Below are 19,816 nucleotides of genomic sequence, written 5' to 3'. Positions count from 1 at the left end.
ATAAAAGGATTTAAAAATTTTAATTCTCATAACTTCGAAATTTCGTAGGTATAATTTTTGAAACATTTTTTCCATGTTCCTGGTACCTTATCTTACATTGCATTTTTTCTGAGGCGCGAGTTCTGGCGCAGCCTGTATACAATGTCTTCATAAATGATCAAAAGGCACGTGAATCATTGTAATTGAAACAATAACGATTTTGCGTTTTTTATTCTGGTTATCCCGCTTACGTGATACTGTATATGTCCCATCGAGTTGGTAAATTTTATTTACCTTTTAATGTTAAAATATTTAAAATTTTAGAGTTAAAATGTATTTTTGTAAGCAAGTCTAAAAAGTCTGACAAAACCTGAGGAGATTTAAATTTTGTTGCTAACCTTATACATATACTTGCATATACTATAATCTAATGATAAGATATTCAGTTATTGCTTAAATACCGCATGTATTATGTCAATTATGATTGTCAACACATTTCATACATTGCTAACATGCTCGTAATATTACACCTAACTAAACAGAATATGATATCCAACGTAAAGAAACTAAATCAAAATGTTGGTATCGCACATGAGCTCTGAATTATTCAAACAACAATTTATGTCAAAAAAGCAAGAAATGCTGGATGTTCCCTAAATTTCGAACAAAATTTTCACAACTTTATGTACGAGTATACAGTATGTCTCCGGATTGAGTTTACAAGAGGAAAAAAAATATCTTTAATTTTACGCCTAAACTGCAAAGGAAAAACATTTTTTGCTTCACCTAAAACGAACAAATCTTCAAAACCTCATTATTCTAATTCAGTGAAAAGAAAAGTTTTTTTTTTTCTTAATTTTTGACTTAGAATAATTTTTCCCTGGTTTTTAAGTCCTATCACATTGGCAGTTTTATTTATTTGACAACTATACGTCACTTTGACAATTAATTTATCAATTAAATAATCATAGTTCTTGTTAAAAATTACTTTGGTTTTTATCTTAAAGCTGTTTCTTTGAGTTGCTATTTGTTAAAATTATGTTTTTCACAAACATTTTTGTTATTTAATTTGCGTAAACTTATTTGTAAAAGTGACATCATTGTCAAAATAATAAAACCGCCAATGTGATAGGACTTAAAAAGCAGAGAAAAACAAGTCCAAAATCAAGAGAAAAATTAACTTTTCTCTACTGAGTTAGAATAATGAAGTTTTAATTGCAGATTTGCTCGTTTCAGGTAAAGCAAAAAATGTTATTCCTCTGCAGTTTTGGCGTAAAATCAAAGACATTTTTTTTCCACTTGTAAACTCAATCCGGGGACATACTGTATAATTATGTTGTATTTATTTAATTAACATAAATTTGAATATGTACTAAAAAATAGATATTTAGATCCTTTAAGTTGATGCTTTTTAAAAATTAATTTAAATAAAAAAACATGTATTTTTATGCTTTTGTTGAAAAAAAGAGCATTTTTTCTTTAGTTCCTTGGAAGTCCTTTTTATTTTAGAACAGTAGATTCTTCTACTTTCAGAAGCTATTGGACCTTTTATAAGTATAAGCTAACACAAAAATAATTAAAAGTAAAAATTATTTTCACGTCTACCATTTTTCAGTAGAATCTTTCTCTACAAAACGATGATGCATTTAAAGGTTTTGTTTCAGAGATGTTTTTTTGTCATTGATTTATGGACAAGTAGTAATTTTATTCATGAAAATAAACTGGGTCTGCCTACTAAATCGTAAATAATAATCAAAATCATATTTGCATTGTAAAAAAATACGTTTTTTTTTGTAAAATTATTATGAGAATATAATAATATATAGTTGTTATTTCTAAATCACATGAACATTCATTTTGATTTGCATTTTACATGTATTTAATTTTTATGCTTCTTTTTACTGATAGGTAACAAAAGTTTGCTTGGTAAAATAAGTAATAAAATATAATTTTATTATTTTCTTAACGGTATTTTCTTAATTGTGCATTGACAAGTTAATTAATGTGCAAATGAAAAAACGATGAACGCTTAGTAGAAAGCAGTAAGAATAGGTGTCTATTAAATTGTCAAGGAATATGGATAACGCAACTCTGCGTGACTCATAAACAATTTGGATGAAATAAATGGAAATTATTATTAGACTTTAATTTATTAGTGAGTACCGTTTTAAGAATTTTTTTTTAATTTCCTAAAGCTATGTGAGAGAAAACTCCAAAGGTTATGTCTTGTGATGTGACTGATTGAGGAATATGCAAGTATTTTTCGAATTCTAATTTCATTTATACCACAGTATTTCATATAAAACAAAACAACAAATAGTTTTCCGAGTACATATCATTTGTCTCATGACTAGAATTTTTTGCAAAAGATCGAAAGTGTATTTATAAAATCTTAATGTTTCATTTATTTTTTTATTTATTTTGATTTTATAACACATTGTTATTATAGGTAATTCAAGGCGCAGTTCACTAGAGTCTCCATCTGCATATTCCATATCCAACAGTGTCGAATCAAGGAGCAGCAACTTTATCGATTTTAATGGCTCTAAGTATAAAACATATCGCAAAGTGGGTAGAAAGTTTATTAACCGTAAGTATTTTAATCTTCATTTATTTATACTTCCAATAAATAAACCGGCTTATCAAAATTACAGTGATCTGTTTACTGTTATTGATTGGTTTTACGTATTTCTGGTTGCATAACCTGGCAGACTTTTTTCCGCAACGAATTAATAAATTGTTACGTATAAAAAAGTGAAAAAGTCAATAGACCTTGATTAAAACAACTAATTGCAACAATAATTATTTTTTGCTTTTATGTGTTAATGTTAATTAACTTTTCATAAAAATAATTTTATTGGGTAGGTACAATTTATCACAGTTAAAAAAATCAAAAATATTTTTACAAAATGATTTTTTTGAAACAAAACATGCACTAATAAATTTAAGTTAAATGCAGATTATTTCATGATTTTTTTCTAGTTTCTAAATGTATTTTTAAACACAAACTTCAAAAATAATAATGTGTTTATATGTCTATAATGTTTAGTTCAAATACTCAGTAAACATCAGAAAACCTATCATAAATAAGTATTAGCTTCAAATCCAATTTCTCATAACACCGCAATTCGCATTTGTTGAAATTATTATTATTATTATTAGCATTAGTATGAAGTGTATCATACATAAATTACTATGCTATAATGAGTACGTATGGTTATGGTTTGTGAATCTATTTTATATGGCAAAATGTTGATTTTCATCATAATTACTGATGAATGAAACTGCATTGAAAATGGAGATTTGAAAACGCAGGAAACCTTCTAAATAATCATTTCATATAGAATTTATAGACTAACCATAATCCCTTGAGAGTTCTGTATTGAATTACGATCTGCTAATTTTGATGTGGCCAGATGTAATAATTATGTACTTCATATCCGGGGTAGATATTCAAGTCCCTTCCTATTATACTGTTTGACCAAAGTGAATCGGTTATCACTTGATACGGAGTGTTTATGCATGTATGTATTTTAAATTTTGATAGAATTGGTAATGTATCAGTCTTAATTTCATCAAGAGTAGTTTTATTATAGTCGCACTCGGATTTTGTTGTATGCACATTCTAAATGCAAGAAAATTATTGTTCATAACCAAGCGGGGTATAGTACTTTTGCTTTTTAAACACTAAAAGGTTTTAATAAATAGACATATTTTTATTTTTATTAAGTTACTCAACTTTTAATTTAACTTTTAATAATAATTTAATTTATTTAACTTTTTGGTCAAACTTGCTAAAGAATTCCTTTTTTCTGGAGTCAAGGAAATTATTCCAGAAGAATACTTACGAGTTAAAAGCAAAAAAAACATGCTTTATTTAAAAAAAAAAACATAAATTTGTATTACGATTTATTTTTCAGACAAATGTAGGTATACATTTATACACGAAATCTTGAAAATACATATTACCTAGATGCATTTTTATAATACCTAGCAGAAAAATTAAATTTCGCATGTCGGTAATAAAGATTTTGCTATATCTGATGATGTACTATTTGCTTTCATTTCATTGTACAGGGTGCTAACTAAAAAGTAATCAAATTGTAATACTCGAAATATGTTTTTCTACTCCCACGTCTAAAACTCGGATTATCGTATATGTTTCCATGACGCCAAGTGACATTTTATATACATCTTGACAAGCCGTGACTAATATGCGTATTAGTCACGTTGCCAATAGCAACTGTCGTATTAGTTACGGGCTGAAGTTAGCTTTCTGTCATTTAATTTTTAATTATTTTAATAATTTAATTTAAGTAAAATTTTTTGTGGTGGTCGTAGAAGAAGTATAGTATGTAACACGTGTATAAACTTCTCTAGATATTCGTTTTATTAAATACTCGCCCCGCTGCGCTTCGCTCGTCCCTAATGAAACTTATGTCTAAAGTAGCGTTTATCGCACTAGTTACATAATATACTATTATTAAAAAGTATAAAGACAAGATTTATTTTTTTTTTTCAAAAGCTTTGTTTGCAACTAGGAAAGCAAAAAGATTTTTTATGAACATACTGTTATCGTATTATAAAGTTCAAAGAAGATTTTGCTGGATAAATTTTTTTTTTTGTGATTCACTTTCATTTCTGAGACGACACACATTTATACGTCCATCTATATTATGTTAGATTTAGAACAGTGTAAAAGTACGTATATGAATTTTTAATATTTTGTGGGTCTTTTGAATGCTGTAAGCAACTCTCGAATCGATATTTACTTTATGAAGCGAGAAACAGAACTCCGAATTTAAATCCAATAACATCCAGCATCACTTCATTAATTACATTTTATATCACGGTGGAATAACAAAATTCGTAAATAACGAATCAGTTTCTATTAGTTCAAAAAATAAATCATATTGGGCTTTTGGTTTTGTATTTAATTTAACCATGTTCAGTTCTTTTTTAAAACGTCCAGAATATCTGTAATTTTAACGAAAAAAATTTCACAGGTTAGTGTTTAATAGCAATTTAACATTCATGTAAGTATAAACCTCATTGGTTAGTTACATGCACTCATTTATTTTTTTAAATTTATTATCAGTTACCCGCATATTAGAATGTTGTTTTAAAAACTGAGGTAATTACGAAAGCATATTCTTATTGTTCATTGCGAAAAATCGCTGTGAAAATTGTTTGTAGTTTAGTTGTAGTTATTATTGTGCTGTTTAACAATTACAATGTAGGAAGTTAAATGTAAATAAATAATTTATTTGTTGTTGCTTTGTCGTGAAAAATGCTTTGTGTGCCGTTCAGACAGGAGTAGGCACTAGCCTATTTTTTATAAATGAAATTAATTAGTGGATAATGTGAATAAAATAAAATAAATAAAATTATTTTGCTAATGTTACCTCAAGGTATGTATACCTAAAAAAATCCACTTGCTTTATTTTGAATAAAAAATTTATTACCTGTATCAAGCGTAGGCTAAACAACATTGTAACTTACATTCTATAAATTTTTAAGGTAGATAAGAAAAATGTAATATCGAATTAAGCTTGCAGCATTCCTCTATGTAAGAACATGTTTTCTAAGGCGTTTGTGGTTTGAAATTTACCATATTTTACAAAACATTTTTCGGACAAATAATAATCGTCAGTTTTGTAGATACATGTTCCATTGTTTTAGCAATAACAAAAATATTATTATTTTGTTTACTCTTCATCAAAAAAATTATTAATAGAAATTAATAGTATAGTTTAATTTGATAATTATTATTTAAAAATTATGTTAATTAATAAGTTTTGTTCAGTTTTACACAGTGAGTTGTATGAATGAGTGATTTTTTTATTATTTCAGTTTGTCAAGTTATTTCGGATGTGATTGTTTACCATAAAATGGTTACAATGTGCCTATTTCTATGCTAATACATCAAGGTGTTTTCTTCTTGAATTAAGTTTTACGACATATTTATTCGTGTGCATGTGCACATAAATGCAAGTAGGTTTATTGTTAAAAACTATGGAAAATAAGCCAATAGCCCAATCATTTTCTTTATATATTTATTTATCTATATTATGTCATTTTACTTTACTACTCCAGTAATAATTAATAAAAATAAGTAAGAGTTTTTGATATTTACTTTGATTTAGATTCATCTCATAATACAGTGGATACGATACTTAATTTTTTTTACACACAAAATACACACGTGTTATTCTGTTTTAGAATTTTATAGACAAAAGTTGTTAACAAGAGTTGAGTATTCTCTCAATTCAACAGAAAAGTGTAGCGTGATATGAAGTTCAAGTCTCAAAGGATAGCCTGCAAAGTCGTTAGGAACACTGAATTTTGCTAAAGCTTTCGCCGAAAATTGCAGAAATATATATCCACAAAGTATATTCCATCATCATATTTATTCCGCACTTTTGAATTTTGGTAATCCTAAATTACTAAAAATTTTTTAATGATTCAATCCGTTATCGCCAAACTCTTTGAAAATGATACCTCGAATTGACAAATAAACAAATAAAATGTCATAAAATTCAGCTTCAAGAGATCATCAAATCGTTTCAGTTTAATTAAATTTCTTCTACATTATGCAACGGCTATAAAGTTATGATGGTGGTAATAAAGTGCACTCGCAGCAACTAAGTCCTTTGAACTAAAAATAGAATAAGGAAAAATAGAGAAAATAAGTAAATAAGTAGGTAGACAACATTTCCGTTTTCTCAAAGTCAAACTTATCCTTTGTGATAAAGTATACTAACCATTTCATTTGCAACTTTGAACTTTTACATTATGAATTATAAAAGAGATTAATTTCACAAAATTGAAAAACTCGAATGCAAAATATTTAAAAAAGTATAACTCAACATAACCACGTGTTATAAAAGTTGAAATAGCACGTGGGTGCGATGGTGAAATTAAAAATGGATCGTTAAAATATATGATGGATTATGTCTTTATTTAAGTTTATTTAAAACTCATTTCCGGAGAGATTTACAAAAAATGGGACTCCGTCTGAGAGAAATCAGACGCGAGATTTTATCTTCTGAATTCCGCAAGCTGAGAATGTCAAGTCATATTCACTTATCTTAGAAAAATTGATTGATTATGATTACCTACAGTTTTTTATTATAATATTTCTGTTCTACCTACGTGTATGTATAAATATGCCATGAGACTCAATCATGCACGAATCTAATGTTTATCAAACAGAATAATATATAAGTACTATTTTCTTAATCTAGTCATTTGAATACCACTAAACTCTGCTCTCAAAAGTAGAACTCGACTTTATCTATGCTGATGTTAGAAAAAGACAAAAATTCAGTGATCTACAGTAGTTTAGTGGAAACAGTAGCTTATCAGTTTCAGAAGTAGGTAATGGAGTGATAGTAAATTTTGTGTCTACTTAATGCACTCGATGATCGTCCATAACCCCGTAAAAGTGGGATTTCGATATCTCAAGTAATGAATTTCCTATCGCTACTCTGCTACATCTCAGGATCGTTAAAGCTCTCTATTTGATGTTGGGCTTATGGGCTTTCGAGTTAATCCACCATATTTAGATGACACAACTAAACAAATTCACATATGGAACGCCAATTGACGTCAGCAATTAATTAATTAACAACAAAAGGATTTTCAACGTGGAAATATATTACTGAAAAGGAGTTTTGATCGATGTTTTTTTCGAAAATAGTTTTTATTATAAATAAACTTATTTTTTTATTTTAGATTATGAATACTGCAAAAAAAATATGGAAACTAATGCCAAGAGCAGAAACGTATGTACAGAACGTCTATAAATGTGAATTAAGAGAGCTTTGATATTCATTCAAATGTATGTTTTGCTTGCTTTGTGTGTGTTGTCATGTGTTTTGTTTGGTTGTTTAGCCCTTTGTGTATGTTATGGAATTTTAGAGAAAGAGTGTTTAAGTCTAATAATTTTGTTTTGTTTTTATTTAAGAGTTTGATGATTATTTTCACACTTATACAAAGTAAATGAAACGGCACTTATTTCTGTCTGTAGCTCTAATAACAGCGAACACAAAGTTTAAGGGTGTATAAAATAATTAATTAGTATACTTTTTTATTAATAAGTAAGTAAATTCTGGCGATTTTTTTTAGTTATTAAAATATTCTGGCTATATCCAGTTTTTATGTCTGTGGTATTGTTAATTCTATTAAGCTATTTTTTATAAAATTATAAAAACGTAGTCTATTAAATAAATTATTATCCAATTCCAATACGAAAACACAGTAGCTATTGGAACTGGATAATAATTTACACTAATTTTTATACATATAAAACCACCAAATTAACGATTCTGAAATTTTGAAGAAATGATCCTTCAGAATCGTTTTTTTTCAAATTTTTTTGAGGAAAACGCAAGATTTTCCTTTGAGATTAAGGAGTATGTAACTAAAACTTGTCAGTGATTTTGTTAACAGTTTGAGAATCCAATATTTCTTTACGACAATTAGTGAATGTAATAATTTTGAAATCATTCTTGGTATGTAATAGAAAGTAAAAATTCTCACTCTTGAGGTAGAATATTTATTCTGAAACACTTGCTTCTTACGTGTTTTGCACGTATTTTCATTCTACATATAACATGTGACTGATGAATGAACATTCGGAGATATCGAAGATTAATTACATATTTGTTTTTTGAAACATTTATTTGCAATCTGAGAGAAGCTTCTAGTAAAAATTCTAAAGATTATCACATTCGATATCTCTGAAACCGTTACATTGCGTACATGCGTACCCAAGTTTATTAAAACCTTTTTGTTTATTTTGGTCTATACTATTACCTCCTTAAATATTTTACACTCTTTTTTAACACTCTGTACCTATAAGAATTATGCTCAACGAAATACATACATTGCTATGGATTTCAAAACAGTTAGTGTAAGATAAAAAAAAATACAATCTGTCAAAAAAATTTCACATTTATTTTTTGACATTTGAATTTTTTTATGTCTATTTAATGATGATCTTGTATATATATTTTTTTTTATAATTATTTAGGAAAGGTACAAAAATTTTGCCAATAAAAGCCATAAATAACATTAAACAGAGTTACAATTTAGGATACAGTAGCAAAAAAACTTGAAAAAATATTTTTTCAACAGAAATAAATAGAATCAAAGTGCAAAATTTAAACTCTCATAGCTTCAAAATTTTTATAGATTTTTTTTTCCCGTGTAAGGAAGTTTTGACAACTGTTTGGCATTTCTCAATACAAAACGTCAAATTATTTTTAACAGATTTAAAGCAAGTTTAAGCCTTGTTGACTCTAATTCGAAGAATAAAATGTTGTATTCCACTCGTTTGAGTGTAAATCGCACGCTTTATTCCACCTTGTGGATTGTAAACCACTCGTTACACTCGTGGTTTAAAAATACACTCGGTCGAATAAAGAGTCCGATTTACACTCAAACTCGTCGAATAAATAACTATAAATAAGTAGATAATAATAATATATTCTATTTGATATTATAAACCGTTATGAAACAAATGAAAACAAAATAATGCGTTTTTCGTGTTTTTCTGCGTATTTGATGCAGTCGTAGAAAAAGTATTGGATGCAACACGTATGAAAAGTACTTTTACATGCGCGTGAAAAGTGCTACTTTTAACACTTGTTGTACAATATACTATTTCATGATTGGAACCGTACTTATCGGACTTTAAAAGCAAACATATTTTGACTTAAATTTTATGGTCCTTGGGTTTATACTTTATACAGACTGTATTATAAAAAACGTCCCAAGCCATAATTTCATTACTTTTAAAGACGTTATAATACTTTTTTGGCCAAGTTGCACAGTTTTTTGTTATCAATTGTTTGGATGTCTTAGATAAAATGAATAAAAATGTTCTATATTTTCCACAGTCTTCTTTATTTAATTTAATTTTTAAATTGCCCAAAATCAAAAGTTAGTGATAAATGATAGTAAGTGAGTAAGACAATTTAATGAGGGATTCAAAAATAATAAAATATACCGGTTGTTACATTTAAAAAACTGAAATTAATGTTACTTCTCGTGAAACAAGAAGCATTATTGATTGAGCATCTATGGCAAACAATAGATGACAAGAAACTGTTCAACTTTGTTCTAAGAAGTATTGTCATATCTTTATAAATAATGGAGTTATGGCTTGGGGCGATTTTTATATATATTAACAGTTGAAAATCTCATACAAGCTGAAAATTTCTCAAAAATGAGCTTCGCTTTCAAAGAATAAGAATTTTGAACGAATTTAAACTGTCACAAACAAATTATAAACACACAACGTGTTATACTTCCGGTTAAGGTAAATTTGAGAAATTTTTATTATTTTGTGGCTAAAGTTGAATAAACCGTTGTAATAATCCTGGTGCATAACATTTAAAAAATCTTTTTGTAAGTACCTGAAAATTTCAGTTTACTTTTCTAAAAAATTAAAAATGGATTCGTTTTTTTTCCAAAATCATCAATAATTTTCGGAAATCGTCGGAATTTCCTTTCAAGTACTCGAAAAATATTCAGTCCTGAAAATTTTTTAACACTGAAAGCTGTCTGGATACAAACAAAAAGGCGGTTAAAAATTTCAAGAGGAGAAGCGCACACGCATGTTTTGGTTAATCTCCCTCTTATCAAGATGCGAGACGCTTTCGGCAACGTTCAACGTCAGTATCTCCAAGTGCCATGAAACGAACGCGTCGTGCTGCTACCAAACCGCGATGACATGTGGGGTGCTCTTTCGCGAACTGTTGTTACTCTCTGCAGAGGAAGACAACAAAAAAGTGAGTTTACCACTCGAAAACCACCTTTTTCAAATCATAGCTTTCGCATTCAAAGTCACCTCAAACACACGACGACCTTATAACTATATGAAAATAGATTGCTGCTATTTTTTCACACGAGACGAACATTAATAAACGTATTATCGTATATCGAGATAGGAATAATTTTATCAGATATTTAATTAGTATTTATGACGAAGTAAATATCATAAAGTGAGTCAAGCGGGACTCAATTGCAGTTTTTACTTTGTAACAAAGTTAACAACTCCACAATCCCACAATTTGGGAGAAATATCATTGAGTAAACGGCAGTAGTTTTAAGAACAAAGTTATTTAAGAAATCTCGCAACTCACAGAATAATTCTCAGTTTCTTTCAAGGTTTTCTTGTTCATATTTATAACAGTGTTTCCTTTTTAAAGATTACGTTTTGTTAATAAAGCTTCTAACAAAAAGCGAACTTTTCCGGCATAAAAGCGATAATTCTGTCGACAGAATTGTAAGTGGTGGACATCCCGTGTTTATATGTTTTTCGTGCTGCTAATGGAATTATTTACAAAAGTATAAATCTGTTTTATAAATAAGTACGACCCACGTTGTGTTGTGATATTTATGACCCTGTTGCACTCAAAAGATGTAATTAATATTATATCATAAATACTATTGTAAACTAGATATGTCTTGTAATTTATTCTAATCGACGCCTTCAGTTGAATTGTTAAGTCCTTCAAAACATTTTTTGAAAATTTCAAGTGCTGTTATAACGATGTCAGTGTTTGGGAAATTATAAATTATTGCATACATCATGTGTGAACGCTAGAAATGTTTCTAATACTTGCCACATTTGGCTAACAATAGGTAATTTTTATTTATAATTCTGATTAGTATTAACTGCTTGTGTACATTTGGGAGTTAACAAAAAGAACGCTCTTTTCGTTCATAAATTTTATATAAGTGCGTTTTTTACTGTTTAAATAAGCCTGTCTTACGCTACAAAAACTAATCAAATCATCACATTAAAGAATATTATTCTGAATTTAGATTAAGACCACTCCCAAGTTCTTAATCTGTGTTGTGTCACATGGGCTCGTCAAAACGTACCTACTTGAATAACTTTGCGACAATAATAAGTCGGTTCTTATAAATACTATACAAGTGTCCCAAAAACACACATGAGTTAAATATTAGCTTATGCAAAATCTAAACAACAGTTTTTGTAGAATTGTATTAAAAAACAAAATTTGAAACATTTTTTTTTGTCCAAGTCAAATATTGTAAAAAAGCCATTAGCTTTTGTTTTAAAAAGTAAAGAAAAAAAAGATGTTCCAACGAATTTAACGAAAAATATATAAAGTGTTTTTAGTTAATAAAAGTATAATAAATTGTTATTCGGCTTTAACAATTTAAAATTTTTAAACAAAAAACAACATTTTTTAGTCAAATAAAAATGAAAGTATAACATTTTGAGAAACCACCACCTTGTTGGAGCTTTTTTGTGGAAGAATTTTACCGAGAATTTCAGGATTCTTCTATAATTCATGAGAAAATAAGTGTTTCAGTGAAAACAACATATTTTTTAAAAACTTTAGTTAGTTATTTTGATGTAACTATACCAAAAAAAAAATAGAAACAAAAATCGTTGACGTTAAATTACAGTTGGTTATAAAAAAGTGAAATGCGAGGTATTGGTATAATTATTGATAAAAAGTCATACCTAATTTTGGGAAATCTAATAAAATAAAATAGTCAATTTTCCTAAAATTTTATTGGCAGTTTTACAATACAAATAACTTTCTAGCACATTGTCTGTTTGTTTTAATAGATATAAAAAAGTTTGATAAACTTACACTAACCACTTTTATGTTTAATTGTGTTTTCATGTATTGATGTGAATATCTAACAAATGATTTTTGACAACGTATTCTCATTGAAATATAACAAAACAAGTTCGTATGTACTAAAAAACTAGTCTGCATGTACCTAGTTAATTATTCCAGGAAAGTGAGTTTTCGACTACATTCCATTATTGCAACATGTGGTAGTAGTAAATATAATATCGAAATAATAAGTTTTAATACGCAAATGATAAACTCAAATAAATTTATACGGAAAATAGGTCTGGTCTCGTAAAGATTGACTTTACCATTAGCGGAATGACTTCCTCTATCTAAATGCTAATTACTCGTATGTATGAGTAAAATGAGTAAAAAAAAATAAAAATTGTTTTCTAGCAAGTGTGATTGTGAAGTAATTGCCAGCTTTTACATATATTATTTTGGGAGACACAGATAGACATTAGTTCTAAAGCGTTTTCTGACATTTCCGAGCACACACTTGAAGTTATAAATGATGAGATGCACCTATTTATAGGAAAATTTACATGGAATTTGTCAACAGTCAATAGGTGACTTTATTTCTGATGTTTCTAACCTGTCGTTAATATAAACAAAACAAAACATATTGAGCATTTTGCTTCATCACTACTTTAGTGTAAATGTTGTTGAATTATTATTAAAGTTAAAAGCGGATTTGTTATTTGCCGTTAAACATTTGCTTTATTTTATGATTTGTTTAGTTAAAAACTACTTGCTAATCAATGTTGTAGAAAATTTATGTATTAGGTAGGATACAAGTTAGAAGACATTTAAAAAAAAGGTTGGTGAAGAAAGTTAAAAAATCGGTGACAAAAATAGTGATAAATAGAAGAATTTTGTTTACAAACTTGTTTAGAGTTTGGTTTAGATTTAGTGTTTTTAATGATATTTTAAAATAATTTGCAATAAAAATGGAAACCTAATTAAACTTTACTAAACGTTAATATTCTTCACGTTTGATGATGCCTAGTCAAGGAATGTGTTATTAAAATATTGAAAAAAGAATTCATTAACAGGTAGGCTACAAAGATAATACTTTCTGTAGCATCCTGTATAGGTTTTTAATTTTTTTTTATGTTCAAACAAGAAAATTTTGTAATTTAAAATCAATCAGTAATTATTTTAACACTACGAGAATTTTCACAAGATGTTTTACTATTCTAAAACTGAACTCAATTTTTTAACGGTGACACCTTCAGTTTTTTTTACTACATATAGTAATAGGTATGGATTGCTACGAATTTATTTTCACAAAGTTTGTTTTCGTTTTGTTTTTGGACAAAATGAATTAATCAGAGGTAAGTTAGTGTTTTGAACACGCGGAGGATAAGTATAAAAAAAACAAAACAGTGCATTCAATAATTGTTTATAATGTGTTTATTAAATAAAAATTAAAGAATTTTATCTACCTTTACAATTAATAAATTGCTGTTTGATTATTTGACTGTCCACTTGTAAGAACAAAAGGTATTAGAAAAATTTATTTTTGTTTAATCGAGTTTTTTACACATTTTTCAGTAGTAGATTTGCACTTCCTAGATTTATTATCCGTTTCTTTTATTTATACAATCTAGCTTTATGGCTTGAACTCGTCCAATCTTATAATATTAACTTCCTTTCACTGGTCGCCTGTCATTTGTAGTAGAAGGAATACGAGTAGTAAAGGGGAGACCCTCTAATTTCGAACCTTCTACATAATTGGATCCTCAAAGATAGAAGTTGCGTGAGATCATATTTTCCAAAACATTAAAGTTTTAGTGCTTTCAAGCAGTTTATATTGTCTTTGTTTTGCATCTATTAATAAACAGAACTCAATACCTATTTCAGACGAGATTTCACTTTGAAATCACAAAAAATAAACATTTTAATTTGTTAATGGATTTTTAAGAGAATTGAATACATTTAGGTTAAAATTTTCTGTAATTTCTTCTTTTACAAGTACCTAATTTGTACTTAATTATAAAGGGTCCGAATACAAGAAGAGTTTAAAATCTAATTTTATACGTTAGCCCATGCTTTTAGGTTAAATGTGATAATGTGGTACTTTTTATACCTTTTAGTTGAGTTTTCCAAACAAGATCTTACCAGTAGGTATTTTTTAATACAATAATAACATTAACAAATAATGTTAATTACTCGAATTAGACATCCATTAAATCATCACTGACAGATAGTGAATTTACAATAGCATCCAATCAATAGCTAATTTTTCTTTAATTACGTAAGCATCTTACTCGAGCTTTTCCATTTATACATTTTTCTTCAAATATACTTTTCTATAAATAGTTCCGGTATTAATTACTGATGTAATCAAATAAACTTGATCTTATTTCATGCTTTTCTAGTCTTTCTACAGTAGCATTCTTGATGGCTCCTAATTTTATTGCTAATTTTATTTCGCGAATGTTAAGATTTTTATTACGTTTTTATCGGGTTAACAGATTGCAAATTGATGGATAATAACATAAAAGGATTATAATATAGGCATGTAGTAGCCACACGGGCATCGTTACGCTTAATCGAATTAAATTTCCATATTTTGAGCATCCTGTTATTAATAAGCAGATACAAACCTGCTTTCCTCCATCACGCCTAAATTATATTTGACAGGATCCCTCACGCAAACAGGTGGAAAGGGATTTTCCAAGTAGAGGAATTATTTTTTTGTACTTGGGAATTCAGGCTGTTAGAATTATTTAACACGATACATAAATTCAGATATTTTAAAAATACTTTTTTACATTGTAGTATCTTATTTTATATTTTATGTTTCTTTGTGATTTCTAAACATGCATTTATTTATTACATTTTAATAAAAAACTGTCTTTAATTAACATTTTACAAGTTTCTATTTAAAAATAGTCAAAAATTTGTCTACCTATCAGTTCTAGAAGAATTTCTTGTGCATGGTGGCTAACCAAAACACTGTTCTATAGTTAAGATGTTTTAAAATTTCAAGCAGACTTGTTTAAAATATTGAAACAACAATTTTTTAACCACAACCAGATTATTTTACCGCAATATATAGAATATTTGCGGTTAATTTGTGCTAAATAATTTAAGAACTCTTTTGTACAGGGTGCGCCAGAACTCGCGCCCCAGAGAAAAATGCCATATAATGTAAGATACCAGGATCATGGAAGAAATGTTTAAAAAAATTTATCTATAAAAATTTCGGAGTAATGAGGGTTTAAATGTTGACTCTATTTATTTCTGTTGGAAAAATTATTTTTCATTTTTTTTTTGCTACAGACTATTAAAAGAGGAAACAAGGAAGCTGTATCCTAAATTGTAACTCTGTTCAATGTTATTTGTGGCTTTTATTGGCAAAATTTTTGCACCTTTACTAAATATTTGTAAAAAAACATATACAAGATCATCAGTATCATTAAATAGACATAAAAAAATGTCAAATGTCAAAAAATAAATGTCAAAATTTTTTGACAGATAGAATTTTTTTAACATTTTTTTCATATTCCTGGTATCTTATCTTACTTGAAATTTTTCTCTGGGGTGCGAGTTCTGGCGCACCCTGTATATATAAAGAGGCTTGTCCTGACTGACCTATCAACCCACAGTCTAAACCGCTGGAGACAGAAATTTCAAATTTTCACAGTAGATACCTTTTATAACGTTGGCATCCAATAAGAAAGGATTTTTGGAAAATCAACCCTTAAGGGGGTTAAATGGGGTGGTGAATTCGATGTTTTAAAGCTATATCCATGAAAATTGGTATTTAGGCTTTCGGTTAAAAATAAAAAAATACGTATTTTACCATTTTTGGAAATTTCACCCCCAAGGGAGTGAAATTTGAAAGGGTAAAGGGTCGTAAAATATCCGTATTTTTTTTAGAAGTTAAATCCATGAGAATTGGTATTTGGGCTCTCATGTTCCTGGTATCTTATCTTACTTGAAAATTTTCTCTGGGGCGCGAGTTCTGGCGCACTCTGTATAGCGTCAAAGTGAACTACTCTGTTTTCAAGAAAAGCGAAGTTATTAGAACAAATTTTGCAACATTTGCGAATCTAGTTGTCTGTACACGTGTCTGATAACAAACTATTGTTTATTATCATGATTCAAGTGGAATATGTTGATATCGTCATTCGTACCTGTCACATTATGTTCGAATAAAAAAGAGATAAATAAGTTTGAACTGACAGTTCATTAATTTGTATTATTATTTATTTTTCCATTAATTCTTAGAATAATATATGCGTAGTATGAATGTAGTACCATTAAAAACACATGTAATACTGTTCATACATAATGTTGCTTGTTAAAATGTTTGCCTGTGATATTTGTTTTGACCTATGGAAATATTTCAACTAACTAAATATTTAGGTTTTATTCAGTTTAAATGACGAGTTGTAATACTGAAATAAAACGGTAGTTTTGGGAAAAAGGGCGCTTATTTTTGACACTAGCTATACACAAATATTGATTATATTTGTGTGATTAGTGATAAAAAGATTATTACTGCGATAAGCAGATTCTTAATTTTTATTGCTATTTCCATTCGCATTATTGTTCATAAATATTTGTTTGGTTTATATAGTCGGGAAACTTCATTACTTGTGACGTCATGAGGCTGTTAAAATTTTCCAACATGCGAAAAGCAAATCGCGGCATTTGAAATTAATTAATTTATTTTTTGTAAAAAAGGAATTGTTCGTTTTGTCGCAGCTGTTACAAAGATCGTTGGCGTTCATTTTAATTAAACGAATTTTAGTAATTTCATAAATATCACGATCCTCATATGGCAATTTTAATTGGTTCTAATCGGGTTGAATCCTGCGATTTGCATAAAGAAATGCAAATCAATCTTCCATTTGAGAGTGTTTTAATACAGTATTGCTTGCCAATTCCATTAAGAGCTAATTAGTTTGATTAATATTCTAGTCTGGCGTGACAGATCTAAAACGTGTGGAAACGAGCCGAACCAGTTCTCGGTTTTTCGTTAAAAAATTCAATAATTCCGACGACTTGCTTATAATCAATTTAATTATTACGGCGATTTTATTTGAGTTTAATCTATAATTTAACGATTTTAAAGTGCTTAGCAGCGGTTTAGCCTTTGCTGTTAATCCATCCCGGATTCTACTTGTTTGTTGAACGATTTAACGATTATAAGCCACATAACAGGATGAACACAATGCAAAGTAGCTAAATCCGACTTGAATAATCAAATCGTAAAATTTTGTCATCCATGAGGAAACCCGAATTTGTTGGGTCGAACGAATACAATAAATGAATTTTATTACATTCAGTATAGGAAAGGAAAAAGTAAGCGATTTTTAGCCCCGATTGTGGCTTTGGAGGCTCAGACTAATTTATTTTATTCAGAGTCAATAAAAATCACATTACTTTGTTTTTTGTCATATGTGAAATACATCTCCGAGGAAAGAAAGCGAGATTTGTCTCCAGATGAAATTTATAGCGACATTTATGGCACTTACCATATTCTTGTTTAATGTCGTCTGGAGATTCAAACTCATGAGTTCTATTTTATTTTTAATTTTTGGATGTCTATAATGTTCCGTTACAGAAATTGGATGTAAAGCTCTTTTTTTCTCGTTTTTCTAAAACCAAAAGACAAAAACTTGTGCTTTAGCAGGATTTGAACCTAATGGAGTCTATGAACTCTATGTATCTGCAGTGCAGCGAGACCATTGTTTTATTTCATGCTTTGTTTCATACAACTCAAACATTTGTTGGATACTGCTTCTATCTATGTATAAGTATTAGAATTGAATTTGGATTTTTTTATTGAAGTGATATGCAAAAGAATTTCTCAATCTAAAATTTCTTAATTAAAAACGCACTCTTGGAAGATTCTTGCGTAAATTGCAGAGTTCATCGCAAATATTTGCTAACACAAATATTTAATTAACACAGAAAATTTAAGTGTAAAATTTGTATTAACAATAAAATCCAATCATTTTAAAGTTTCAAGCAAATTCTTTCTTATGTCAGTATAAATTTGATGTTTTCCTTTATATGGTTTTGTTTTTTAGGTGTGTTAGATTTGATCTAACATCCTGTATAATGTGGAAATTCAATAAACTAGTTCGAACTTCCAATTATTAAAATTTAAATTTGTAGTTTGTTTTGATTATTGCTTTTTATTTTTGTTTCAATTATTGTTTTGTGGATAAACGTATGGACTAAAATTGTTTGAATAATTCATAACAATTTGAAAAGTTCTCGATTAACTGTAAATGTAAATTAAACGTGGTTTATGTTGCCCGCTACTAACTAAAATCATAACAATGGTTGCTGCACTAAGCACTGGGAATTATTGCAGGAAAACTTTTTGAAACTCTGAATTTACATAAAATTATTGAATTAGATATAATTTCATTTTAAATAGTCAGTTTTAATGTAAGTTCACATATTTACTCCTACTTGAATTTTAACGAGAAACAGAAGACGCATTTAAATGTAAAGTTGTTCAAATTATTCAGACGTTTATTATTATTACGGTGTACATAAACTGGAAAAGAAGTGCATATTTATTTTATATATCGCTTTTTCAACTAAAAGTCTGTTGCAATTGTATCTGGACTTTCTCGATGTTCTATTAACAACGTAGGTAACATTTTTGTAGTTGATGATGTTGAAAGCTCAGACCTAAGAAGCTTTATCATGCTTTCAGTTCGATGCTTGTGTCGTAATTGGAAAAAGGAAGGAAACAAATAAGTTGACAATTTGTAGTAGAACTAAATTATTGTAAATGCGAAATCTACTAACGAGTTTTAGTTTATATTTATAGAACAAAAGCTAATGAGACATCTTAATTTGTTAGGATCTGTTTTACTTTTGCATTTAACCACACATTTAAAGATTTTTTTTTATTTATATAATGTGACAAACTTGTTTAAAATGTGTTTTTAATAAAAGTAAAGTCGCATGCAATATATTTTGGTCGTTAATGCCACAAAAAAATATTTTTACGTCAGAAATTTTGCAATTTACCCTTCCTTTGTGATTGATTTTTCTCTCTCAAAAAGTCAAAAATTGCTTAAATATTGATTGACTTTCTATTATTACTAACATTATCACGAATTTTAAATTATACAAAAATAATAAGTTTGTCAAAAAATGACATTGATGACCAAAATATATTGCAAGCGATTATACACTGGCTAAAGTTAACCGGACAACTA

General features: G+C 28.2%; 1 protein-coding gene across 3 annotated transcripts in view; it reads left to right on the top strand.

The window, feature by feature from the left end:
* Window positions 1-19,816, top strand: part of LOC123005795 (probable 3',5'-cyclic phosphodiesterase pde-5) — a 52,984-nt gene that overhangs the window by 4,638 nt on the left and 28,530 nt on the right. For 2 of the 3 annotated variants that reach the window (XM_044399763.1, XM_044399772.1), the window contains exon 3: window positions 2,429-2,569. In XM_044399763.1, the coding sequence (XP_044255698.1) occupies window positions 2,429-2,569 (141 nt within the window). Of the gene's footprint in view, window positions 1-2,428; window positions 2,570-10,670; window positions 10,779-19,816 lie in introns of those variants that run through there. The other variant, XM_044399779.1, reaches the window with a different exon arrangement.

Source organism: Tribolium madens, unplaced genomic scaffold (assembly GCF_015345945.1).
Source record: "Tribolium madens isolate multiple individuals breed KSU strain unplaced genomic scaffold, Tmad_KSU_1.1 Scaffold_11;HRSCAF=98;Tcas5.2_LG3b, whole genome shotgun sequence".
Lineage (NCBI taxonomy): Eukaryota > Metazoa > Arthropoda > Insecta > Coleoptera > Tenebrionidae > Tribolium > Tribolium madens.
This window is presented reverse-complemented; position numbering and strand designations above follow the sequence as displayed.